This window comes from Phalangium opilio, unplaced genomic scaffold, assembly GCF_054372755.1.
Source record: "Phalangium opilio isolate 3A_F unplaced genomic scaffold, DU_Popi_V2 ptg000329l_1, whole genome shotgun sequence".
Lineage (NCBI taxonomy): Eukaryota > Metazoa > Arthropoda > Arachnida > Opiliones > Phalangiidae > Phalangium > Phalangium opilio.
This window is the reverse complement of record NW_028324226.1, coordinates 9,521,216-9,547,731: the sequence shown is the minus strand read 5'-3', so window position 1 is coordinate 9,547,731 and position 26,516 is coordinate 9,521,216. Positions and strand designations below refer to the sequence as shown.

Sequence of the window (26,516 nt, the reverse complement as noted above, 5' to 3'; positions counted from 1 at the left end):
TAATCTTCAGAACTTTGACATAAAAATACGCTTACAGTCTAACATTGCAATAACTAAGGACAATAAATATTTCGTAATAGCTGCGTAAAAAATTTGGTATAAAAACCCCCTGACTCAGTAGAGTCGAGTATCATTATTCGAGAAGACCTTAAACTTACAAGATGGAAAATAAAGAAACGGGCAAAAGGAAGATAGGTGTGACTAACGAACGTAAAATTAACGGGAGATTCCACATCTCGAAAGAGTTGTTCTTAACAACAGGATTTGTAAACGGTACGCTGGATCCTGAAGTTCGCCTCTGTAGGCAACAATCGGTAAAAAGCTTCGCCATTTCAACAAGTACATGGGAAAAGCTGATTCCACGTTTACCCGTATTAGCAGGTTGGACTGCCGCCCACGAAACCAACAATTTTGAAATCGTGTTAAACGATAACCCCAACGAAAAGACAATGGTTGTGGCATACCATAATATATGTCATATTAAAGACATGCTAAAGGAGGACTCAATTGTTTTGAACAGTATGGAAACAGCGGCCCTGAATCGCGTTTCGGGAGCTGTAAATGAGCATCTTATTAAGGTAAATGACCATGAAATTGTGTTCACACATATGGCCGATATTATCATAGAGTTTTATAACGACATTTATGATAATTTATACGGTGATTACGAACGCATACCGTGTTTGGATGGCCAACCTGAGAAATTTGACGCCGTGATAGGGTACTTCACTAACTTTATAACGTCGTACCAGGTAGTGACGAAATTCAACACTGTTCTTCAAGAAGAAAATCTTGAAAACTACTTTTATAATTATAATTTATTTTCTGTAATTTCGGGTCAGATAACTTATTTAAAAACCCGTATGCATTTATTAACTCATTTTTAATTTATATCTACTTGCTAATTTGTTTTTTTTTTGGTGTTTAAAATAAATTGAATTTAAATCCGAAAAAACTGGTCCATTTGTATATAACTAATACTAAGCATATCTTTTTTTCTTTTGCTGTTTAAGCCTAAAACACTTTGACGCTAAAAAATATAAGCTTAATTTAAATAAAGAGAGAAGTATATAAAGCGAAAACAAAATTCTTTTTATTTTTAAAAAAAAATATTTACAAAAATTTTTTTGCATTTTATTTATTTTTTTTTGGGGGGGCGCCCACCCTCTCGTTCACGGCAACGAGAGGGTTTGCACGAGTGCACGAAAGCCTTCGAACATTATATTGTCCCGGCATTCGTACACCCGTGCGTGGCGCTCGGGGACTTCTAAAAACCGCACCCGGCGATACAGATGTAGCTGTGAGAGTTCTTGGATCACCCTGTAGAGAAGAGAGAAAAAAGAGGATTAATAAAGTATTGGATAACTAATAAAAAAATTAACTTACCGGAACCCTCGACAGTTTAAGGCCAGGAGGCTGTAATAAAAATTATAAAATTAAATTTAGATAAAATCATAAAATAATGCGTGAAAACTCACTCGTGGGGGATGAAGATACAATTATTATACACGATCTGCCTAACTTGGTTTAGCAGATCGTGCATAAAATCATCGTCCACCACGACCTCGGCGAGTATCACCAAGTACGCCGTGATTTGATAGATTAAACTACGAATAAGCAGAAATTATAATTTCGCGTTATATTACCCCCAAAGATAAAAGAGCCACTTACAAGTCCCCGTTGACGTTCAAATCAGCCTCTCCCGGCCGAGGCATCACTTGCCAAGGGTAATAGATAGCCGGGAGAGGAACGTAATGGTCTGGTGATGGTGTTCTCGGAGGCGTGGGCGGAAGTGATGGGCTGGACGGCGGTGATGGGCTGGGAGGCGGTGAAAGGCTGGGTGGCGGGCGCCGCTGCGGCCCGACGACACACATTTGCGGCCGCCGCTGTGGGGCCTCGGGGGTCCCTGAACGGGATGTCCCCGACGAGATTTCGGACCCGCCGGGGGAGTACGGAGTGTCCACTCCGTGGATGTAGCTGTAGAAAAAGATTTTTTAGATCTTCTCTTAAAAAACTAAGTTTTAAAAAAGTTTTTTCTTACCATGTTGAAGAAAGGTCCATCGCGTCTTGTTGCTGGCTCATGGTTCGAAAGAAAGTGGTGCCTTTGGGGGGTCAACCTCGTCGTTTTATACTTTTTACTAGGGTCAAGGCGTGTTCGAGATCAAACAAGTCACTCCAATATGGTTAGCATGTACAAGGGTAAAAATTTTCGCGGGCAAAATTATCAGAAGCCTTGCCATTGGACTAAAAAATTTCTCAGATGTCTTTCATTGGAAAATGTCTTACATTTGGAAAAACTCCCTTCAGCATTTCTTTGATCTACCGTACAAGGGTCTTTGGTTTAACCATATTTACCATTTCGAATGTGACAATCCATGTTAAAAGCTTATAGAATCTACTATAGTGAAAGGGAGTATGATGTCCTTAGTTTTGAAAATGATTTCAACGCGTTCATGGCGTCTTACGGCCCTTTTCAACTAGTAATAATTCTATTGTGATATATTTTTTCTTGAAGGGGCTTGGTCAGGGGGGGGGAGGCTATTTTCATTGTTTGGTATTCTATTTTATGATCTTTTAGTACAATTCATGTAGAAACATCTTCGCTTTCAATCCCAAGATTACCTAACAGGCGAATACCATAAAATTCCTCTTACTGCTGTAGAGTCAAGCCAACGCCATTAGGGAAGGCCCTATAAACATTTAAAAAATGTGAGATATATACGGAATCAGTTGTGTCTTACTACAAGCGCTACAGGACAATACAAATCTCGAAGAAGCTATAACACGCAGGCAATGGCTGCTTTGTCAACGCAAGGTTCCACTCCTAAATTAGAATGAGTTCAACGCGTTCAAGGCGTCTTACGGCCCTTTTCAACTAGTAATAATTCTATTGTGATATATTTTTTTCTTGAAGGGGCTTGGTCAGGGAGAGGATGGGGGGGGGCTATGTGCATTGTTTGGTATTCTATTTTAGGATCTTTTAGTACAATTCATGTAAAAACATCTTCGCTTCCGATCCTGAGATTACCTATGCTGATACCATAAAATTTCTGTAACTATTGAATAGTTCTAAAAAGTGTTCCTTTAGGGTGTTATTTTTCCGCAGTATGCAACCATGTTGGGGAATAAATTCGATAACAAGCTAACGCCCTTAGGGAAGGCCATATAAGCAATTTAAAAAATGTAAGATATATACGGAATCAGTTGTATCTTACTACAAGCGCTACAGGACCACACAAATCTCGAGGCAACAGGCCTGGGGGGTGGATGTTTTGTCAACGTAAGGCTCTGCTCTTAAATTAGGTATACCTTTGATGTTTGGTCAATTGTGAGTTTCTTCAACTCTTACAACCCCGCCCCTTTTTTCAATTGGAAACTTGTAAAAGATAACACCTAGTTCTGTACACCATCTGTACATCATAAGCAACATTTTTTTAATCAATTACTAGGCCACCGACCAAAGCGAAAATGATATTTTACATCTTCTGTAATCACATAAATGTGCATGGAAAACAAGAGGACAGGTACTGTTAAGAAAGGGACCTGATTTTTCGTACTCTCCACTTTTTTCTCAACCTGTCAATATTTGACTGATTATGTAGGCTTATAGTTTTGTAAGCTTATAACAAAGGATGCTTCTGTAGGGATAAAGATCATGATATAAAGTAAAAAGTTACTTTCTTTAAAAATATATCTATAATAAGGATATTTTTTCAATTTTCATTTTAAAGTGCATTTGATTTAATATATAGTAATTTCCTCTATCCTCGTAAGGAAGATGATAAATTTTAATATTTTTTTTAAAATCTTACGAAAGTCATTAAGTTTTTATATACAAACCCTTTAGTTGTTTTCTAACGTAGAGTTCCAAGACTAATCTTTCGAGAGGTGTAGTTTTAACTTTAAAGGTATGATAAGCTTCTTCTGTGTTTTCTAAGGGTTTTTTCCGAGGTCGTGATTTCGTTATTTATTGACTTGGTGTACGCCTTTGTTTCGTCAAAGCTGAAGGGGATGTTTTTAGTAGACCCACCTCTGATAAAATTACATTCAGGGAAATGTTTTAAATGTTCTTCGTAAGGATTATAGGTGGGTTTCCAGGCTAATAAAATGCCGTTGCATTCGAAGCATTGTACTAGATCATCGGTATGTAACGAATAAAACCCCGCTCTGCTGTCTCTTCTTTAAAAGTTTCGAAATTTGGCTTTGGTTGCATATGAAATTAAGACTTATGTTATATTTAAATGTCTAGTTGCTACCGGGTTGATTAGAAATATCTGATTACCAATTGCAATCAGGCAAGGTCTTTGGTGGGTGGTCGAACCATTTGTTATTATTGGGATTTATTTTGTGATTCATTGCTTTTTTAATTGCGTAGGCCAACTTCTCTCCTACACAATCATATTCATGATGGCGAGAATATCTCGTCATAGGTTAGCATTTGTTTTGAAAAAGTGTACAATGTGAAAATATCAGAGGATATTTTCATAATTGAGGATCTCTAGAAACTTTTTTACACACCTTGTTTTTTATTTATTACAAGTGTTGTCCCTTATTTGCGGTGTTTGTAACAAAAAATCTATTTATAGGCCGCTCTTTGGTTGACAATTTATTTGACATAAAAAACCAACGTTCTTTTATTATAAAATTGGTAAACTATTAACAGACATGGGTCCGAAAATGCATAGTGAGAAAACATCTGATGACTGATAGGCAATAAATCATGCTATTGTTAAATGATTGAATAACGTGGGCGTGTCTATTAAGAAATTTCGTTAGCTTATGGTAGCATTTTTTTGAAAAATGTACAATGGTTTTTATGACCTGTTAGAGAAATTCGGAACGTTATTATTTATCAGTCGTGAAGATAACAAAGGATATTTTCACAATTGAGAATCACTAGAAACGTTTTACACACCATGTTTTTTATTTATTATCCCTAATAAAATTAAGTATTTACGGTATTTATACCAAAATTCTATTTATAGATCACTCTTTTGTTGATAATTTATTTGACAAAAAGCAAATCCAGCGTTTTATTTTATTATAAAATCGGTAAACTATTAACAGGCGTGTGTCAGAAATGCATTGTGGGAAAACATCTGGTGACTGCTAAGCAATAAATCAGGCTATTGTTAAACGATTGAGGAATATGGGCGAGTCTATTACGAAATTTAGTATAAAACCGGCTGAGGAAATGATCAAAATACACAGTCGATCATCAAACACCGAAAGCTAAACATGGATCCTGAAACTCTTCGTAGAACGTTGAACGAACTGACTATAAATAGACCTTGGCCGTTACGGTCAATATACGAGTTTTATTTCTACCTATGCGCTTATCTGCGAATAGATCCGATGTACGGACCTCAGACTCTACCACGACTCGTAGTACAGGCTGACTTAAATGCTATTCGCGCGTGTCTGGACTTACTCGAATATATGAAAACAGTTGCACGAGTACCAGAGGACTGTAATAACTTAGAAGAATTGAAAAACCTAACGAATCTAATTCCTAGTCCCTTAATAACTGAATACACAGATCGCCTAGCGAAACGACAAGAAGAAATTGAGCTGGGTATACACGAAGAAGCTCAAATCGCCGAATTCAACAACTCGCAATATGACAAAGAGATAGCCGCATTTTTAGACGGAAAAGATCAAGGACCACCCGTAGAGACACTATTGAACGATACCTTAGAGAGGGAGAACGGCTCTGAAGAGACGCTTTCTGACGATGAAATTGATGTACAATGGGGAGCAGGAGCCCAGGACCCGCCCACACCTATTGACACCGTACCCTCTTGCGAGATAATAGGTCAGAGTGAGAGATTTTACAAACATTTTAACATGTATGGCCGAGAGATTGTTCTTAGAGTTACTGAAGATCCTGTCGCTAGTATTTGTACCGTAACCAAATGCGTTCTTAGTAGGTATAGACCTACAGACTACGTCCAAATTACTTTAAAGAGTGCGGCGAATATTTGTAGGTCCGAACTAGAATTATCGTTTAGAAGATCAGATCAAGTTGACCCCAGTATTCTTTTCGACCAGCTTAGTGTTACGCTCTATGATGACGAAATGGAGGCATTTTTCCTAGGTCCAGTTAAAATGATTTTTAGCATTGTACGATTGCCTGAGGGCAAGACCCTCACTTTGCCCCGAGGGATTAAACCTTTTAATCTATTCTGTAAAGATAGACGAGGTATTGTACGTATAGCCAATTCAGATTATCTCTGTCAAGCTAGAGCCCTTTGTGTAGCTGTTTCTCATAGAACTTATGCTGATGATACAACCGAAGACATGACTCTAAAGACACATTACAAATCAATATCTCAATCTAGAGATGAGAACAAAATGCAGAAAGAAGCTGCTTTAGAACTATGTCTTAAGGCAGGAGTAAGGGCTAGTGAGTGTGGGACGGCCGAGTCTTTTAAAAAGTTCAAAATTTATTTAAATCAATATTCGATTTTCGTCTACAAATTCGAAAATAGCGTTCCTATCTTGATTTTAGGTGAAAACGATCGCCTCTTTTTATTAAACGAAAATAACCATTATAACGTTATTACGAAATTACGACCACTTTTCAATCATGACCGATTCTGTGAAAAGTGCCTTATCCCTTATTGGCGAATACAGTCCCATAAATGTAATGACTTTTGTTTTAGTTGCATGAGACCCACTATCTGTCAAGGCCCCAAGATAGCTTGTGAATCTTGTTTACGAAAGTTCTTAGGCGACGATTGCTATCAAAGCCACTTAGCATCTTCCAGCAGTAAAAAGCCGCTATATGAGCGTCTTTTTCACTGTAAAGACTGCTTAAATATTATTGATTTTTCCCGAAGAACTGAGGTGCATACGTGTGGGGAGATATTTTGTCAGGTGTGCAAGAAATATCAGCCGAGCAATCACTTGTGTTATATTCAGGTTATCCAAGATAAACCTCGGAAAGTGCTATCCGTTAAAAAGCCTAGACCTAATCTGCCCAACCTTATGTATATTTTCTTTGACGTAGAATGCGTACAAACGAAGGTGTGTCAGGAAAAGTTAGGAGCCTACGAACACCAGGCTATCCTGTTAGTCAGTATAACCGTGTGTGAGTTTTGTATAGATGAAACATCCCTAAATTTCAATTGTATTATGTGTAGTCAGATTGGTAAGCGTAAACAACAATTTTCAGGTGGTAATCCTATATCTTTATTTTTAGATTATTTAATGCAATTGCATGCCGTTAAGAACGTCATCATACTGTCACATTTTGGCAGTAATTATGATAATCAATTACTAATTAGAGAAATAATTAATCGAGATGAAAAATTCGTTCCGTCTTTGAAAATTAACGGAACTCGAATTTTAGAAATGAAATTGTTTAACTTGCTATTTCTGGATTCTTATAATTTCATCCCTGTAGCTTTAGCAAAGTTTCCCGCTACTTTTGGTATAACAGACGTAGTCAAAGGGTATTTTCCACATTTTTTATTCAATGTCGTAGAACACAATTTCGATGTAAATAGACAGGATGAAACCAACTATGTTATAGAAACCAATCTGCCCCCTACCGAAGCATATGGTTGTCAATATTTTACAAGGAAAAATTTAGATACCTTCTTAAAATGGCATAGCACCGAAGATAGTAAAGGTACAGGTTTCGACTTCTTGAAGGAACTCAATTATTATTGTGAGAAGGATACGGTTTTACTATTCCTTGGATGTATAACTTTTCGTACCCTACTCTTTAAAGTAACGGGTGTAGATCCATTTAATTGCGGCGCAATTACTCTTCCTGGCGTTTGCTCTTACGTATTTCGCAGGAATTATCTTAAACCTGATACTATAGGCATCATACCCGCTAATTATTATAGACTTAGCGAAAATCAGTCAATAGGGGCTATAGAATGGCTGGAGTGGACCGCGCACAAACGAAATATATCTATCCAATCCTCCTTTAGAGGTAAAGAAACCAGAATACAAAAACTCAAAGTTGACGGATTTTGTGAAATCAACAAGGAAATATTCGAATACTGGGGGTGTTTCTATCATGGGTGTAAAATACACTTTCCCTTAAACAGAAACAAGGCTTTGCACGGAGATCCTGCACAGACTTTGAATTCCAGATATTTTAGAAGCATGAACGTGCTAGCCACATTAGAATCCCTTAGTTTTACAGTAAATGTCAAATGGGAGTGTGACTGGCAGAAGGAAAAAGTAAATAAACCAGAAATAATAGAGTTTTTAAAATGTAATGACATTAAGCCTAAAATAGTAAAAAGATTAGACCCCCGTGATGCATTCTTCGGGGGGCGATGTTGCGCAACAAAACTATACCATAAAACAACAGGATCGGAGCGTATTCATTACGTCGATTTCACAAGTTTATACCCTTTCATTAACAAAACCACCAAGATACCTATAGGACATCCTGAAATCATATTAGACGATTTTCCTGACATATTTTCGTTTGATGGACTTCTTAAGTGTGACGTCTTACCGGCTCAAAACCTGATTCATCCAGTTTTACCTGCTCGTATTAACGGGAAATTAACATTTCCACTATGTTACACCTGCTGCAAAACCCAATTTCAAGGTGATTGCGACCATACTACAGAACAAAGAGAATTGCGAGGCACATGGGTAGTCGACGAGTTACGTCATGCAGTAGAGAATGGCTACAAAATCACGCGAATGTACGAGGCTTGGTCATACAAAGTGACGCAATACGATCCCAAAACAAAACAGGGAGGACTGTTTAAAGATTACGTTAATACCTTTTTAGAGTATAAAGCCCAAGCTAGTGGCTTCCCTGCAGATTGCCAGACTCAAGAAGACAAAGAGGAATATATCAAAAACTTCAAAGACGAAGAGGGTGTAGAACTCGATATCACGAAAGTAGAGAAAAATGAAGGTCTCAGATGCCTTAGCAAACTTATGCTTAACTCTTTTTGGGGTAAATTCGGCCAGAAAACAAGACACATCTCTACCGAATTGATCAAAGATGCCCACAAATTATACGCACTAATATTCTATGAGAGCGATAGCTCTCTTAGATAAGACCTCATACCGACTTCAATGTATAAGGATGGTTTTTTGATTGGTTATAACTTTTTTTGTATCGTATTAACTGCTTTGAAAAAATTCCACAGAACTACAATTCGGGCCCTAAATATGTGGTTAAAATTTCAAAAAGATCCATCCATTAGTTTTTCTTATAAAAAATAAAGTTGCTAAGGGTGGTTTTCATTTCCATAAAAATTTTACGATATTTTGATGAAAATCCTGAAATTTTCCATAGAAATAACATGGGAAAAATTTAACAGATAGCCTTTTTGTGGAAGCCGTCATGAAATAACTATACGTTTGTTTGATTTGAAAACGGTTTCAAATGAAAGCCTCATATTTAGTATTTGTGCTTTCTAGCTTTCATTGATTAATTTTAAGTTTAAGTATGTTTAATTTTAAATTTTCAAAATTACCCCAATCTGCGTTATTTAAGCATGGATAGACTGATTTACTAGAAAATATCAGCGCGACCAAAATTGGCCTTTTTTTGCGTTTAGTTGCGTCATATTAATCCGATTGTTTTTTCTTAATGCCTTTTGGTTGAAATGGCCTATCGATAGTGAAATAAGACTGCTTTAATAGCTCTTTTCCCCTTTTTCACCCCGTTTGTGGCCGCCATTTTTTTAAGGTGAAAAAATTTGAGAGTGGGTCCTTTTTCGTTGTCATTTTCATATATTTTGAGGATTTGCTCATGGATGGATTTTAAATATAATATAAAGTAGGTTTCAAGCTTTAATATAAGCCCAATTTCATAATTTTCCAACTTTTTATTGTCCCACAATCTATTTCTAAACTTGGCACTTTTTTTAAGGCGGTGAAACCCGTGAAATTGCGCTAAGCCTTGGCTTACCGTTAATTTTGCCATTTAAAAAAATTGTTTACCTCTCGTTGCCCGTTACTTCGCCTTCTCGTATCGTCGAATTTTTAAAGTTTAGACTTTGAAAGTAGTGCTTAGTTTTCTTAAATATTATTTAATTGTATAAAATTTTAATATTATAATTGCGTAAAACGAATTCAATGTTTTTTGTTGATGGAACGCGCCTTGCATTTGAATTTCGTTCCCTCGAAACTACCCCCTTTAAGTTACTGGCCGGACTCCGCTGGAGGCTTTTCCTTTATCGCCGCGGTCGCTCCTTCAGCCTCGAAAACAGCTGTAGTGAGAATTGTTATTTACTAAAATGTATACGCTCAGTGTGTTGTTGTGTTTGCATTTTAATGCTTCTAATCGTAGTACGTGTCGAGGTTTACGAATCCAACGTGTGTTGCGAAATGAAAATCAAGGGTGGATACTATATGATCTATGCTTTAAAAGGAATTTGACGGCGACATGCAGCCAAGCAAAACGGTATTAGGCCTTGCCAAAACTTGACTGAGCTATTGCGCCTTGTCATATTATCACCTATCAATGATATAATAAATTCACCCTCGGATATCCTGTGACGAGGAGATGGTTTTAAAGTTACTAACACTCGATTTTGGAGTAGATATTGTCTTGTGACACTTGAAGTAACGATTTAATCTTATAAACAAACTAACATCATGAGCCCATATCGTAAATTAACCGATGTTGATATTAAAGCTTAATTGAAATACTGATACCAATTTTTTTAACTCAATGAATTTTAATATCAACATCAACAATTATCTTCTGAAAGAGATAACTACTTATATTCCATTCAAATTTCTCGCAACATTTCAAATTAACGAGTAGAAATGTGCAAATGAAGTTCAAACTGATTAATTGGGCAAATTGCTATATTGTTCACCGTTACCGATGACAGATAGATTTGCGTCCTTCAGTAGTGTTTATTATACTTGTAAAATGGTAAGCGAAATCTGTGATTAAAGTTTAAAATAGACATGAGCAAAAACAGCTTTATTCATATCAACTCGGTTACCGAATATCTAAAATTTGACCAAAATTAAAAAAATATTCTCTTCGTGATTAAAAATCTTGTTTGAAGCAGCAAGCGGCCATCTAATCCTTATTTACCTTCTTTTGAAAAAAAATAATAGGTTGATACCTCTTTCAGTAGATTGTTCATTGATATTTCAGTTTCATTGAGTTTAAAAAAAAATTAGTTCCACCATTGGTTGATTTTCAATATTGACCAATCAATAATCACAAATTTTAATAACTAAATCACAAAAACCGGTTCAAAACCATATTAGTTTTGAAACGATTAAATTATAATTTTAACCATATATACTAGTTAATTCCTCGTAGGTAATTAGTTAATTGTCTTAGTCAAATTAATGCTGAATATTACATACAAAAAGTAAATAATAAATTAACTTCTAAAATTTAAATGTAAAGTGTGTGCATTATTTCCCAATTAATAAAAGATATCCACCTATTTTCACTCAAATTAATTACTAATTTGTGGATAATGGATAGAAAATGTCGAGCTCTAATTGCGATATAGCTAAAATCAATCCCACTGGCTATTTATAATACAATATAACCTTTGCCCTATGCTTACTATATTGAATTTTATTTGTAAAATTTAAAACATAAAATAGTATTACAATTTATTTAATTAAATAATTATTAATAAATTTCAATAAAATAAATTCTGGTTAAATACATAACACTACTTTTTATTAATTTTCTGAAATTATCAGAGCTAAATATCAAAGACACATATTTAATTGCTCTCATTTTGACACAACTGCAACCGTATAGATTTATTCATTTAATAACATTTCTCATTTCTAATTATTTAAATTCAAAGGGCTGTATTAACTTTTAAAGGTGAAAACCCAGCTGACTTAGAAGTAAAAAAATACCAGGCTGCCAGGCTGTCTCTAACACAACAAAGTTGGCCATTCTCGCTTATGAGAAATGAATCCTTGTCATATGCATCTCTGGACTTTAGGAGCTCCAGGACTCCCAACTGAAGCAGGGTGGGAAATAGGGATTTTTTTAAAACTAGACATTGGGCCAGCGACCCCCCTGCCCTGGAATAAAGAACTGGTCCATGACCATTGACCAGGGCGCGGCGTCTGCTAAACTAAAGAAGTGGGTAATTAAAATAGTTGAGATAATGTCTGGACCCTGGTTACCCTAGAATTTCCTTAGTGGTCCTGTGGACCACTGCTCACCCTCCGATTTAATTTTTAAACTGGTCATTTTCCCTGTGCCACCGCCTTATTTACAACGCTGAACTGAAGATTTCTTTTGACCGGACCATAGCCTACTCGATCACGCGCAACACGTCGCAAGCTGCTTGCGCTATAGCGCGAGTCAGGGTGGGAAATAAGGATTTTTTTAAACTGGACATTAGGCCAGAGACCCTCCTGACTTGGAATAAATAAACTAGTCCGTGACCATTGGCCAGAGCACGTCGTCTGCTAAGCTAAAGAAGTGTGTAATTAAAATAGTTGAGTTAATGTCTGGACTCTGGTTACCCTTGAATTTTTTAGTAGTCTCGTGGACCACTGACCCCCCTCCGATTTAATTTTTGAACTGTACCAGGCAATTTTTAAACTCGTCATTTGCCCTGTGTTACCGCCTTATTTCCCACGCTGGCGCGAGTTGCTTTGCGTTGTCGAGTGCGTGATGGAGCGGGCTATGCCTGGAGTCCCAACCCCCGTTCTTGGAAGAGGGAAGTAACCCCTAGGAGGATGGAACTCGTTCCTCCTAGGTAACCCGTTACTTACTACCAAAATACCCACTAGCATAGCTCACTCGATCACGCTCTCTTTTCCCCGGCTACATATTTTGAAGAGGGCACTTTTTAGGCGTATTTTTAACAATCTTGGATCACCTTTGTGGACTTTTATGGTAGCCCTTATAAATTGAGTCGGCATTGCCCTGACTATATTGTGTTTAAGGTTTATAAGCTTAATATCAAACAGACGTTAGTTAATGCTACAAAAAAGTTCGAAATTGATAATCTCGGATCGTCTTTGAGAAGTTTTAAGGATATCCTAATTTCATATTGGGCTTATGAAAAGTTTGAGCTAAAGGTTAAACAGACATAAATCAGCGTTTTAAAAAATTGTGTAAAACTGTCAATTTGGTCCGATTTGTGGAATTTTTAGGGGAGCGCCTCGCGTTTCAATAAAGGGTTGTAAAAAATTGTATTATGTTAATTACAATAAGAATACAATGAGTTACGTTTTTATTTTTTGGAGTATCATTATAAATAAATGACTGTTGAGCTAAAGTTACGGTCCCCTTTATATATGTTTCTGCTTAGTGTAGATTTTGAAAATGTAAAACAGTTTCTTAACAATCTTAATTAAAATGAAGACTGAAGGAGCAGATATTAATCAAAAATGTCTTGATTAGAATCAAGTCCTAAAAAGTATCGATAAGACTGAGGTTATCACTTGACTGAAGGATCAGATATTAATTTTTCTTTTAATTGAAACTTAAAGGCATGCTTAAGAAAAAGCAACGTTCCATTACCGTTTTCCGTTGAAATAACTTATTTTACAGGTAATCAATTTCAAAAATTTACTTATCTCGGGTTTTCGGGCACAATTCCATTCCCCCAAAACATTTTATCATTACATTAATTACTTTTGAGAGATAACGTGTCAAAATAAGCTTTAAAACAATAAAAAACTGAATGAGCGGTCTGTTTAGCCATGACCAAAACCTTCAAATCAGTGTTGCTAATGTTAGAAAGTGGATGTTCCCACTTCCATTTTAAAAATTTGCCGCATTTCCCACACCCCCTTTTTTACAGTCATATTTATCTGGACTATTTTATCATACTAAGTTTAATATGGAATATCACTCCGCATGGCTTTGACAATATGTACAAATGCTATAAAGCTTTAAAATTCTCAAAATATGCTTTCTTTTTTTTTTCAGTGCCAAACTTAAAATCACCGAATTTATTTCAAAATGTCGCTTGAAATTATTAAACCGGATAAAATTTTCGAAAATGCACTAATTTTAACTGTGCAGTTAAAAATTAGTGCATTTTTGAAAATTTTGCAGAAAATTCCGACATTTGATTAATTTCGGAAAAATATTACTTTTTCCCCACAGAGCCTAAAACCAAACCTAAATCTCCCACGATGTGGAAAATTACCCACACATTGTCAAAACTGCTTTAAAAACTTACAACAAGCACACTTTCGAGACATGTTCTGAACAAATTAGTGCTTAACCCGCTAATAGTACGACCACGGAGAATTGATGTAAACTGTAGTTGAAATATATTCATGTGCGAACTGCGGCACTGAATGGTCTCTAACCATTGTTTGAAACTAGAGAGAGAAATAGTGAGCAGCATTAATCATGTCCTGAGCTATGAGAATGAACAGTATGACTGTTGACTGAAGTACACTAGACATTACATCATTTTGCATAACCACGAGTAAAAATCTAACTGTCCCTACTTAATTTTCCGCCATTTTTTTAAAACGTATCCACTGCGAAGCATGCCGGGCACAAATGAGGGAACCTTTTAAAACTCAATGTCATACACATACTCTCTCAAAAGTAATTAATGTAATGATAAAATGTTTTGGGGGAATGGAATTGTGCCCGAAAACCCGAGATAAGTAAATTTTTGAAATTGATTACCTGTAAAATAAGTTATTTCAACGGAAAACGGTAATGGAACGTTGCTTTTTCTTAAGCATGCCTTTAAGTTTCAATTAAAAGAAAAATTAATATCTGATCCTTCAGTCAAGTGATAACCTCAGTCTTATCGATACTTTTTAGGACTTGATTCTAATCAAGACATTTTTGATTATTAAATCCAGACTTGGAGGTTAAAAGTTTATTAACAATTAACGAAAGCACAGTACTTGTAAAATACGAACACATCCTAGAAAACGAGCTGGTGCACAAACACACAAACGTAGTTATCGCTTGTTACACAACATCTATGGCGCGATTACATTTATTAAAGCATCTTGAAAAGGTCGGTGACCTTTGTTTTTACTATGACACTGACAGTTTAGTGTACCTCTCGCCAGACGGCGCTCATTTGGTACCCACAGGCGATTATTTGGGGCAACTTAAAAATGAATTAGAACCTTATGGGCAAGACGCTTATATTTGTGAATGGGGGAGTGCTGGACCAAAGAACTATTCTATGGACATTCTAGATCCTAAAACAGGCGCTAAAACTAACATTATCAAAGTTAAAGGATTTTATTTAAACGCCTCTACAGAAAATTATATAAATTTCGAAACAATGAAGAAACTACTGGGAGTAAACAATGAAGGTGAACCTCTAATGAACTCGGTTCAAGTCCCTATTGGCCCACAAATCAGACGTCTACAAGATCACACTCTGATCACGCTCAACCAGACCAAAACATATCAGGTCGTAGTGGATAAAGTTCGAATAATATCTGATTATAAAACTACCCCATACGGTAATATTAAATAGAATCTTTGACATTTTTGACATAAGTTACTTGTATATATTTTAGATACCCAGTATCAGTATTTTAATTAGTAACTCAAGTATTATTTATAGTAATATTAACGTATTTCAACTAGTAACATGTAACAATATTTTAACGAATACGCAGCGTTTTTGGTAATATTTTTGCATTTAATAAGCTTTTTTTTTAATTAGTATATATTAACACTTTAGTCTAGTAGTATTGAATTGTTTTGTATAAGTGTAATTTTTATTTTTTGATGATAATTATAACGTTTTTTAGTAATATTTCAATATTTTTATCCGTGCTCGTATATCATTATTTTAGCGTGTATAGAAAAGTATATTTTTTCGTCAATCCTGGGAATAGCTTAATAACTAGCCTAATATTTGTACTATAATCGTATAATAACCATTGTAGCTTTTAAATCCTATTAAAAGTAGTATTGCTATATTTTCTATGAAGGTACATGGGTATATATGTACTTAATAATCTCGCATGCAGTAATATTGATCTATTTTCTAGGATGGTAAATGTCTATGTATTTAATCATCTTGTACTACCATTTTTTTGAAGTAGTATTAATTTTGCATTTTAGTGAATTTGTTTGTTATCAAAATCAGTGTAATTCTTGCTTTTTGATGATGTTTTTAGTAACAATTGCGCATTTTAACTGTATATCAATATTTTAGCGCGTAGTAAAATATATAATTCTTAAACAAGATTTAATTTAATAACGACCTAATTGTGCTTGTTTGCCATGTATTCTATGTAAATCGTATTTTCTCATGTTTTTTAGTAATATTTCGCATTTAAACTCCAGTAATTGTACTTATTCTCCAGATTCGTATTAAAGCTAATGTAATCCTTATGTTCTGAGTTTTTTAGCAGTACTGTTTCATTTTAACTACTTACCAAATACTAAAATGTGTAAAAACTGTCGTAATTCGTCTTATATGTTGTTAAAATGTACTGTTGTTCTAACCCATGTATCTCGTTTACTAACTATAACACCCTACTGTAGTACCGTGTAGTAACTTAATTTGTACCCTTTTGCAATGTAAACATATCTCAATTAAAACTAGTTCTTTAGTATGACATAAGCCTACATGTAGAGACCTTAAAACCGTACAAAGAACAACATTACGGGAAGGGTGTGTTTAGAAAGAGCCTACTGAATCCGTAGAATTACCATTAAATCATACCATAAATGTACACAATATCCTAAAGATACACCTAATAATAACAATACAAAACATACACCCTTACTGTAGAACTTAGTCGCTGCTTAATTTTCAATAAACCACGTAAACCTAATCTAGTTCTTTAGTATAAAATAAACATACCAGGAGAAACGTTAAAATCATACACAGTAATGCAATACTAGAAGGTTATGTGCAGTAAGCGCCCACAGAACCTATAGAATTACCAATAAATCATACCCTAAACGCATACAATATCCTAAAGCATATCCTAATAACTCTATGGACACTGAATGCCGTCACCATCGATAATTCACGTGACGTCATACCAATACACTAAAAATAAATTCAAATTTCGCGCCATCACCTTAAAAATCAACTAAATCTCCCGCCACAACGAGGGGGGCGTTACAATGGTTATGCCCCCCACCTCCTTCCCCAACCATATTTTCCCCCTAAGGTACGGCACGTCCTAGAGAGAGAAGAACGAAAAGGGGCAGAAATGACCCCCCCTCCTCCTCCTCACAGTACCACCGTATGGCGACAATCTTGTCGCTATACGGTGGTCTATATTCTCTTGCGGGGCCTGGTTTTAACTTAGAATTAACTTAGAACCCATAGTCTGACCATAGTCGCGAGAGTGCGCTTGGTTCTGACCTCCGTCCTTCGCGTCCAAAAAGAGAATCTCTTCTTTAACTATCCTTCGCCCTGGTCCTCTTGGCTCTGGTCCTCTGGGCTTTTCCATTCCATTGACCTTATCCTGTTTTTCAACGACTCCGTGCGTCATGGGTTTATTTTTCGCGTACGTCAGAGGTATTTGCCTCTTTTTAAAAATATGTTTACACCTTTTCAAACTGCAGGTGTTTTCTTAACTTACATACATATACAAAGGTTTAGGTTTGGCAACCCTATTTTCTAGTTATTGTAATGGCATGGGGCATAGTGACAAAAGGGGGAGATGGGTAGAGGTTAAGAAACTACTGTCGTAGTATCCCAATAGATGAACTGCGGAACAAATGGGTAACCTCTGCAGCAGGTCAACCACGCCCGTTGAGTAAAAGAATTCAATAGATATTGTTCAGCTTAAGATCCCAAACGACCAGCATCAGGGACCCCGTGGCTAAACAATACTATTGGAGTTCTTTGAGCTTTAAATTTGACTTATGGAATTTAAGAATAGTGTTTTTGAAATAATTTGAGTGCGTGAATTTTGAATTTGGAAGAATTTTAAGTCATACCAACATGAATATTTATTAAATTTGGAAAATAATTAATTTGGACGTTACAACTTTCAACCGCAAAGAATGCCTTAAACGCCTGAATCAACTTAAACCAAGGGAGGAATTGAACATCTTAGTACTAGGTGAAACTGGAGTTGGCAAATCAACATTCATCAACGCTATGGCGAATTATCTCACCTTCGAAACTATGGCCGACGCCGAGGCCTCTGATTTGATCAGTTTAATTGCCTCGTCTTTTACGGTGACTGATAAATACTGTGAAGAAAAGACCATTCAAGTGGGACATGATGACAACGAGGCCGAAGAAACTGGAGCTAGTAAGACGCAATCTTGCAAATGCTACAGCTTTCAGTCGATAAACCGAGTCGTCAGAATTGTCGATACACCCGGAATCGGAGATACCAGGGGTATCACGCAAGATGCCAAGAACTTCGAAAACATTTTGCAATTCATCTCCCATTACTCCAGTATTCACGGAGTCCTTATGCTGCTGAAGCCTACTAACTGCCGTCTTTCAATCTTCTTTCGGTTCTGCATTCAAGAACTAACCTCTCATTTGCACAAAAGCGCGAGCGAAAATATAGTCTTCGTTTTCACCAACGCTAGAAGTACTTTCTACCGTCATGGAAACTCAATACCTCCGCTCAAGCAGCTGTTAAAAGAAATCAAAGACAAAGAACCTTTGAGCCACGAGAGAATTTACTGTCTCGATAACGAAGCTTATCAATTCTTGGTAGCCATGAAAAATGATGTCGAATTTGACGATGATTATAGAGAGAATTTTACATTAAGCTGGGAAAGGTCTGTATCTGAATGCGAAAGATTGATGAAACACATAGTCGGACTGGAACCACACTCTGTTCGAGATACAATATCCCTTAATGAAGCCAGAAGATTAATTAAGGCTTTATCTAAACCACTGGGGGATATAACTCAAAATATTCAGCTAAACATTTCAATGGTACAAGATCAGAAGGACAAAATCCAGAGGGCTGGTGACGACATCGTACAGTTAAAGAAGCAGCTTTACGTACCGGTCGTGGATTTAGAGCCAGTGGCAGTTAATTACCCGAGAACCGTATGCGCTGCCCCAGAGTGCTACGAACTGCACACAATTGACGGTATTCAGAAAATTAACTACAAGCAAGTTTGCCACGCTCATTGCTACCTTACGAATGTCACATCCGAACTGGTAAACAACCCTGCACTAAGAAGCTGTAAAGCCATTATTGATGACTACTGTCACCATTGTGGCTGCCATTTTGAGAAGCACATGCACATCTACTATGAGAACAAGCAGGTCTACACTGAAATATTAGACTCGACTGTTCAAGAGGAAATTGACAACAAGGAGGATCGTCAAGAAAGTGTTCAAAAGGTTATCGATGATTTGGAAAATAGAAGCTTGAAATTAGAAGAAGAGCAGAAGATAATCATGAGAATCAGTGCCAAGTTTTCCAGTTTCCTGAAAAATAATGCTATAACGCCTTATAATGATGCTCTCAAAGATTACCTGGAGTATTTGATAACCGTCGAAGGGCAAAAGAGCATCCAAGATACTGAAAGAAAGGTAATATCGATGTGTTGAACTTTTATTGGTATCCTTAACTGTTGAGTGTGTTATTCATAATTTTCATTATATCGGTTTTCCTTGTTTAAATGTTTCACTGGCTAGAAAAATGATGTTCAACAATTATTATAGAATTGACACTAGATTTTCTATATATTCATGGTACTAGAAGCATATTAGACTTAAGAGGATGTACAATCCGTTATGTAAGGGCGTTGCTTATATAAGGCTTTCCTTCATCAAACAGAGCGCTACTGGGCATGCGTGAATTTCGTAGCATTATGAATGCGTTAGAATTCCCCTTGAATCTATCCGCCAAGGCTTTCCACGCTTACAGTCTCTTGACATTTCCAAATCACTACTCCAAGAAATAGAAGTACCCGTACTACAAAATATATTTATTGACACGCCCCTAAATAGTACTGCGCTGTAGTCCTCATTTTTAACACTAAGTAAGCTATGTATTTTCCATATTTAAGGCGTTGGTCGATGAAGTGACGAAAATGAAGCAATCCTATGAAGCCGAAATTACATTTCTAGAGGACAGTATCAAATTAGCGTCCACCGATGGCACCATCGAACAACTTCACTCTGTTACCAAATATGATATCGATCAAAGCGTTAAGGAGCTATACACTTGAGAAATCAACGGAGCTGCTATCAAGAAAATGGTTGATGTGTTTGAGCAAGTCCGTGCCATAGAACGCACCAATTATTCTGAGAGTGTCTATCAACCAGCTCCCTATTTTGAGACTGGTTCCAGGAGACAAAGTGGGGAAGCGTCATTTATTGGAAAGGCATTCAACGCTCTTCAGAAGTTGTGGTTTTAGGCTCTGTTAAATAATCCCGAATTCATTTTTCGCCTTACATTCGAATATTTTTTTTCGAAGTATTTAGATTTGACAAATCAATTTTGATATTTTTATAATATTTGTAAAATTGCATGTTTCTTTGTAGAACAATATTAAAGCAAAATATGTTCTAATTTATTTCTATTGCAAGCTTTTTATCTATAAGTATCACAAGTGACTATGTACGATTTTTCCGCTTTGATTCCTAGTCCTTTGCCTATACCAAATAGGCCACGACAGCTTGATAGTTTCAGAAGTCCAAGTGTCGGATCTTCTTCCTTGGTTTCGATAGCACCATGTGGAATGCTGTCAGTAATATCTACTTGGGATGCCAAAGCTATTAAATTAATTCTAAAGTCGACTGAAAAACGCTAGAGTTTTTGGCTAAAGCTTAGTTTCCACTTGACTGAAAACGCTGTGTGAGAACCTCTGCGGTGAAACATCTACAGCTTTCGGTCGGACGTAATCGCAGAGGCCGACTTAAAATTATTTTGATAACTAATCAAAATTATATTCGGGATGAAGCTTCTTTTGACGTCATTGCCACATTTGCATGTTATGAACTTTTTACTTTGACCTCTCTAACCAGATTTGATCGCGAGTCGCTATCGCCGTGTGTGTATGTTGTAAACCTATGAGTTTGAATCTCTGTGATCTGCATTTGGTAAAAGTAAGCTCCCTAATTAAAATACCATCAAGAAATATAATCGAAGGCCAAGGCTTGATTGAAGATGAAGTCATCGTCTTTAATCTAGCTTAACTACCAGTCGTCGGTAATCTAGCTTAATTACCAGTCGACGGTAATCTAGCTTAATTACCAGTCGTCGGTAATCTAGCTTAATTACCAGTCGTCGGTAATCTAGCTTAATTACCAGTCGTCGGTAATCTAGCTTAATTACCAGTCGTCGGTAATCTAGCTTAATTACCAGTCGACGGTAATCTAGCTTAATTACCAGTCGTCGGTAATCTAGCTTAATTACCAGTCGTCGGTAATCTTGCTTAATTACCAGTCGTCCGTAAACTAGCTTAATTACCAGTCGTCGGTAATATAGCTTAATTACCAGTCGTCGCTAATCTAGCTTAATTTGTTTGGATGTAGTTTTTTTTGTATTGTATTAACTGTTTTGAAAAAATTCCACAGAACTACAATTTGGGCCCTCAATATGTGGTTAAAATTCCAAAGAGATCCATAATTAGTTTATTTTATAAAAAATAAAGTTGCTAAGGGTGGTTTTCATTTCCATAAAATTAATCACACCTTTTTACGAAAAACAGGAATTTTTCCCTTATAAAATAACATGGATAATTTTTCGAAAAAAACAAATCGGTTACTCGTGATTTAGAAAAACTATACGTTAATTGGTTAGTTTTGGGAACGGTCTTAAATGAAACTTTACACTATAATCTAGGATTATTTTTATTGTTTTTAAGAAGAATTAATTTTAAGTATGTTTAATTTAAAATTTTAAAAACTACCGCAATCTGCGATATTAAGCATGGATACACTGTTTTATTAGGAAATATCAGAGCGACCAATATTAGCCTTTTTTAACGTATAGTTGCCTCATAATAATCCGATTGTTTCTTCTTAATGCCTGTTGGTTGGAATGACCTATCGATGGTGAGATAAGACGGCTTTAATAGTGTCGCCGTGACGTTAACGCGGCCGCTGCGGTGACGCCATCAAAACCGGGTCGAAATTGTCGCGGATATAGTCCAATTAATAGAACAAATAGCTAGCTTAATAGACATTTTAACTTTTCCCTGCTAATTAATCTGGATTACCAATAAAAGATGATTAAACTAGATTATCACTTAAAGATAATTAAATTAGACTCCCAATTAAAGATAAATAAACTAGATTTCGAATTTAAGTAATTAAAGTAGTTTAGCAATTAAACGTACTTAAAGTAGTTTACCAATTAAACGTACTTAAAGTAGTTTACCAATTAAACGTATTTAAAATAAAATACCAATTAGAGGTAATTAAACTAGACTAGCAATTAGAGGTTATTAAACTAGATTACAAATTAAGAATAATTAAACTAGATTACCAATTAAGGTTAATTAAAGTAGATTACCAATTAAGGTTAATTAAAGTAGATTACCAATTAGGGTAATTAAGCTAGATTACCGACGACTGGTAATTCAGCTAGATTACCGACGACTGGTAATTAAGCTAGATTACCGACGACTGGTAATTCAGCTAGATTACCGACGACTGGTAATTCAGCTAGATTACCGACGACTGGTAATTAAGCTAGATTACCGACGACTGGTAATTAAGCTAGATTACCGACGACTGGTAATTAAGCTAGATTACCGACGAATGGTTATTAAGCTAGATTACCGACAACTGTAATTCAGCTAGATTACCGACGACTGGTAATTAAGCTAGATTACCGACAACATAAACTATTAAATGGATCTTTTTGAAATTTTAACCATATAATGAGGGCCCGAATTGTAGTTCTGTGGAATTGTTTTAAAACAGTTAATAAGATACAAAAAAGTTATATCCAATCAAAAACTCTTCCTTGAGGTACCTTCGCAAACGAGCGGAATCCGCTGTACAGAAGCTTAAACTGGTTGTACACTTTCTGCTTTCGAGTTCAGCTTTGTGCTTCAGAATCGGAAATTCGTTTCTGATTCTTTACTACACCTATCGCATAGGCGCACTTAATTATTTCCAAGGATATTAAAGTTTGCCTTCCAACGCGCCATCTAGTTAAAGAACATAGTTTGTAGAGATGGCTAGTGCAAGAGATAAGCGTTTGTTAATGTTAACGCACTGTATTAAAAACATTGAAAATTAGGAACAGTCCTCGTTGGTGGGTTCATTCCATTTTGCGAAATAGAAAGAAAGAAGGTGATTTCCATATTATATAGAATATTTTCTGCTATGCAAGGTTTTGAAGCACGATCCTTGATACTTTCAGAACCACGCAAGGATGTGTCCCATACTATTTGACAAGCTTTTAGCATTTTTTTCTTGTACTAATGTTTTGGCCGATTTCATTAATATTTCAAGGGATTTGAGTCAGTATTTGCCAAATTAGGGCTTGGATTTTTGACAAAGTTTTAATTATTTTACAAAAAAACTACAAGATATAATCTTTTGAAACTTTGCACAAAAATCATAAACCTTATTTTACACATCTCATCAAAATTTCAAGAGATTTGAGCCAGTATTTGCCAAATTAGGGTCAAAAAACGTGGTTCCCTCCATAGACGGCCATGCTAAAAGCTGACGGCTTTGATTTTCGTCTAAGTTTTATTTTTTTTTTACAAAAAAACTACAAGATATAATCTTTTGAAATTTTGCACAAAAATCACAAACCTTATTTTACACATCCGATTAAAATTTCAAGAGATTTGAGCCATTATTTGCCAAATTAGGGCCAAAAAAGGGTGTTCCTCCCATAGACGACCATGTTAAAAGCTGACGGCTTTGATTTTCGGCTTAAAATGCAGAGTTGCCAGATAAGTTTTGCAGATCCCGCCCAACCCAAGCGGAAAGCAGCCCAAATTACCGCCCAAACAAAAATTTGGTTTTTGCAAAAAACCGCCCAATTTCCGCCCAATAAAGAAAGTCTTTTAAACAATAAGCCAGGTTATTAACTTACAATATAAACATATTTAATAGACAGTAATATCATAAACTTGTTTAGTTACAGTAGTTTCCCTGATACACTGTCCAGAGAATACGGTATTAACTTCGTTTTCATTTTTCAAATATCTCTTAGCTTAAAAATGAGTTCATTTTTTATTAGATTTTAGACATTTCGACTAGTAGAATCCCTAAATTAACTTCGTAAACCCTCTAATGCTAAAAATGCATTTTATAATTTTTTTTTAATTTTATAATTGTAGCGCTCCCCGTTTTTAAAATGCCAGTCTACCATTCGCGAATTTCCCGCCTAGAGTTTTCAATCCAGTCCGCTACTAGGGGCTAGGAGCCTAGGGCCTAGAGGCACTGCGTGTTAGATGAATGGGGGAAGGTAGCTAAAGTGGCACAGAACAGAATGAATCTCACGAGTTCCGAGTGGCCGGCCGAACCCCTCCTCCCTTCACTGAATCACTGCGCTTACCCGTAACCGCCGACTCGCAGACCGAGACCGGCAGAAACCTTACCAAAATACCAGCCCAAAAAACCGCCTTCCGCCCAACCATTTTTTTCCCGCTACATAGATCAAAAACAAGCCCAATTTGGGCGGGAAACCGCCCAACTGGCAACTCTGTTAAAATGCTTGATACGCGTTTTTGGGCCTATTGCAGTCTGGGAAATAAGGATATTTTTTAAACTAGTCCTTGGGACCAGTGACCCCCTAGTGTCCTAAATAATAAACTGGTCTCCGGAGTGGTCCTAGCCTTTGTTCTCCTATAGATTTGCAATTAATATACTGGTCCGAGGATCAGTAATCCCCACTTTTTGAATTAAAAAACTAGTCCAAGCAATTAATAAACTGGTTTTGGACCAGAGGAAGTGTGCTATTTCCCAGACTGGCCTATTGGGCGGGCTTCTATAGCGCGAGCAGCCTGCGTCCGCGAGTCGCGTGATCCAGGGGGCTATGGTCAAGATGAAGAGTCAATAGACTACAAAATTTTTGTAGGGAAGTTTTAGCCAAGGAGTACTAACTACATAGGAGTAGAATTGGTAGAAAATGTGTTGAGCTAGAAAAATTCTATTAAGAAACCCCGAATTAATAAACTGGTCCCACCGTCTATTTTTACCAAAGACGATAATTAATAAAGTGGTCCCTGGGACCACTGACCCCAAGTTTTGGAATAAATAAACTGGTCCGAGTAATTAATAAACTGGTTTTGTACTTGTAAACCCGTCTTATTTCCTACCCTGCTCCGGTGCTCCCAACCAGGCTTGGAAATAAGGTTTATTTCTGAACTAGTCCTCCGGACCAGTGACCCCTGATGTCTTAAATATGAAACTGGTCCCGGGACCAGTGACCCTTCCCCTATTTATTTTTCTACTGGTCCTAGGCTTGTGGTCGTTCTCTCTTCTAAAAAAATCTCTCTCGGCTTAGGGTTGTATACACACTGGACTCATGGAGTCGAAATTTATCTTAAAATGAAAATAATTAAAGAGGTCCCCATATCAATTTTTAATAAAAGTAGGAATTAATAAACTAGTCATTGGGACCAGTGACCCTCACGTTTTGAATAAAAAAAGTGGTCCAAGCTATTAATAAACTGGTTTTTGACCTGTAAACCTGTCTTATTTCCTAGCCTGCTCCCAACTTCCCAAAGAATCCATTCCCAATTTCACACTGACTGATGTCGAGGTTTGGTGCTGATCAAATTATAATTTAAAACTATGGCTGTTGCTGTTGCGGATAACAATGACTTGTTTGGTAAACTTAAAATTGAGTATGAAACGGCAACCACTAACTTGAAAGAAATTGATGAGTCTATTAAAAAGATTACCGGACGGGATCCAGCAGAATCAAGGTTGGCCAAGGCTTAAGCTATTTCCTAAGATGAATATGATGGTGTAACTTGGTGTTTGAGTTTTGAATTAGGATATTTAATGGGCTAATTATGATTCGAAGCTTAGATCCAAAACTTTTCGGCCTTTTAGAATCTTACTATGGTATCTTTTAGTTCAGCTTTCAGTTTTTTCTGACTGCATTGATAAAACACATTGATAAAAAAGTATAACGTTGATTAAAACCTTTTTAAAAGCAGTCTAAAACTAAAAGGTACTGCAAAGCATCATTTTTCGTATTAATTAGGTGGTGAGGGTGTGTTAGTTTCGCATGCGCTGATGTAGAGTAATAAAAATTTATATAGATAGATGGAAACCATTTGCTACGCTTTGTTAATTCTAAAAAGGACAAAAAAGTTCTTGTTTTCCCTTCTACTACTTAAAAGAGTTCAATGAATTTCTTACATTTCATTTGTTTGTTGTTATTTTTAGGCAAAATGCTAGACGAATGGCGCAAGCGGCTAATGGAGAGTTTAGAGGCCGAGAAAAGGGAGATCGGATGCAAGGTCAAGCCTTGACGTGAGTATCTACCAAATTGTAACGCTTGTATGTGGAAACTAGCCGGGAAATTTTGGGATAACGAGAGTATTTGAAAGAAGTCACCCCCCCCCCCCGCCCTTGAAACTTGCACTGACATGATACAGTTCTGCAAGTGTATTTAAAGCAAATGTCAGCACCTGTCCTCGCTCCCGAAACGCTCTGCCTAATCTTCTACACACTAATTTTAGGGAG

At 36.4% G+C, this 26,516-nt stretch overlaps 4 protein-coding genes and 1 long non-coding RNA gene across 5 annotated transcripts in view; 4 read left to right on the top strand and 1 right to left on the bottom strand.

Moving 5' to 3' along the window:
- Positions 1–1,087: 1,087 nt before the first annotated feature.
- LOC149610735 (uncharacterized) lies at positions 1,088–4,221 on the bottom strand. The gene is made up of 5 exons (XM_089859406.1): positions 2,042–4,221; positions 1,672–1,977; positions 1,479–1,607; positions 1,387–1,416; positions 1,088–1,320 (listed from the first exon to the last, which is right to left on the bottom strand). The coding sequence occupies exons 1-5, from the start codon at positions 2,080–2,082 to the stop codon at positions 1,173–1,175; spliced, it is 654 nt and encodes a 217-aa protein (XP_089715532.1). The 5' UTR covers positions 2,083–4,221; the 3' UTR covers positions 1,088–1,172.
- A 10-nt stretch (positions 4,222–4,231) lies between these two features.
- On the top strand, positions 4,232–8,912 carry LOC149610734 (uncharacterized). The gene is made up of 2 exons (XM_089859405.1): positions 4,232–8,681; positions 8,771–8,912. The coding sequence occupies exons 1-2, from the start codon at positions 5,239–5,241 to the stop codon at positions 8,775–8,777; spliced, it is 3,450 nt and encodes a 1,149-aa protein (XP_089715531.1). The 5' UTR covers positions 4,232–5,238; the 3' UTR covers positions 8,778–8,912.
- A 106-nt stretch (positions 8,913–9,018) lies between these two features.
- LOC149610733 (uncharacterized) lies at positions 9,019–11,646 on the top strand. Its single transcript, XR_016376753.1, has 2 exons — positions 9,019–9,772; positions 9,866–11,646. It is a non-coding gene; the product is annotated as an uncharacterized LOC149610733 (long non-coding RNA).
- Positions 11,647–18,020: 6,374 nt separating this feature from the next.
- On the top strand, positions 18,021–20,071 carry LOC149610732 (uncharacterized). Its single transcript, XM_089858695.1, has 2 exons — positions 18,021–19,430; positions 19,910–20,071. Exons 1-2 carry the CDS (start codon positions 18,021–18,023, stop codon positions 20,069–20,071), a joined length of 1,572 nt encoding a protein of 523 aa, XP_089714821.1.
- A 5,460-nt stretch (positions 20,072–25,531) lies between these two features.
- The window catches only part of Pnn (desmosome associated protein-like protein pinnin), a 34,838-nt gene continuing 33,853 nt past the window's right edge, over positions 25,532–26,516 (top strand). The window contains exons 1-2 of the mRNA XM_089858767.1: positions 25,532–25,747; positions 26,217–26,303. Coding sequence (XP_089714893.1) covers positions 25,614–25,747; positions 26,217–26,303 — 221 coding nt within the window. The 5' untranslated portion in view covers positions 25,532–25,613. The remainder of the gene's footprint in view (positions 25,748–26,216; positions 26,304–26,516) is intronic.

Coding starts and splice junctions, on each gene's coding strand:
- LOC149610732 (XM_089858695.1), top strand. CDS start 18,021: ATGGCGAATTATCTCACCTTCGAAACTATGGCCGACGCCGAGGCCTCT. Junction 19,431..19,909: donor TCCAAGATACTGAAAGAAAG/GTAATATCGATG, acceptor TCCATATTTAAG/GCGTTGGTCGATGAAGTGAC.
- LOC149610734 (XM_089859405.1), top strand. CDS start 5,239: ATGGATCCTGAAACTCTTCGTAGAACGTTGAACGAACTGACTATAAAT.
- LOC149610735 (XM_089859406.1), bottom strand. CDS start 2,082: ATGAGCCAGCAACAAGACGCGATGGACCTTTCTTCAACATG. Junction 1,417..1,478: donor TGTATCTTCATCCCCCACGA/GTGAGTTTTCAC, acceptor TTTTTATTACAG/CCTCCTGGCCTTAAACTGTC. Junction 1,321..1,386: donor TTAAACTGTCGAGGGTTCCG/GTAAGTTAATTT, acceptor TCTTCTCTACAG/GGTGATCCAAGAACTCTCAC.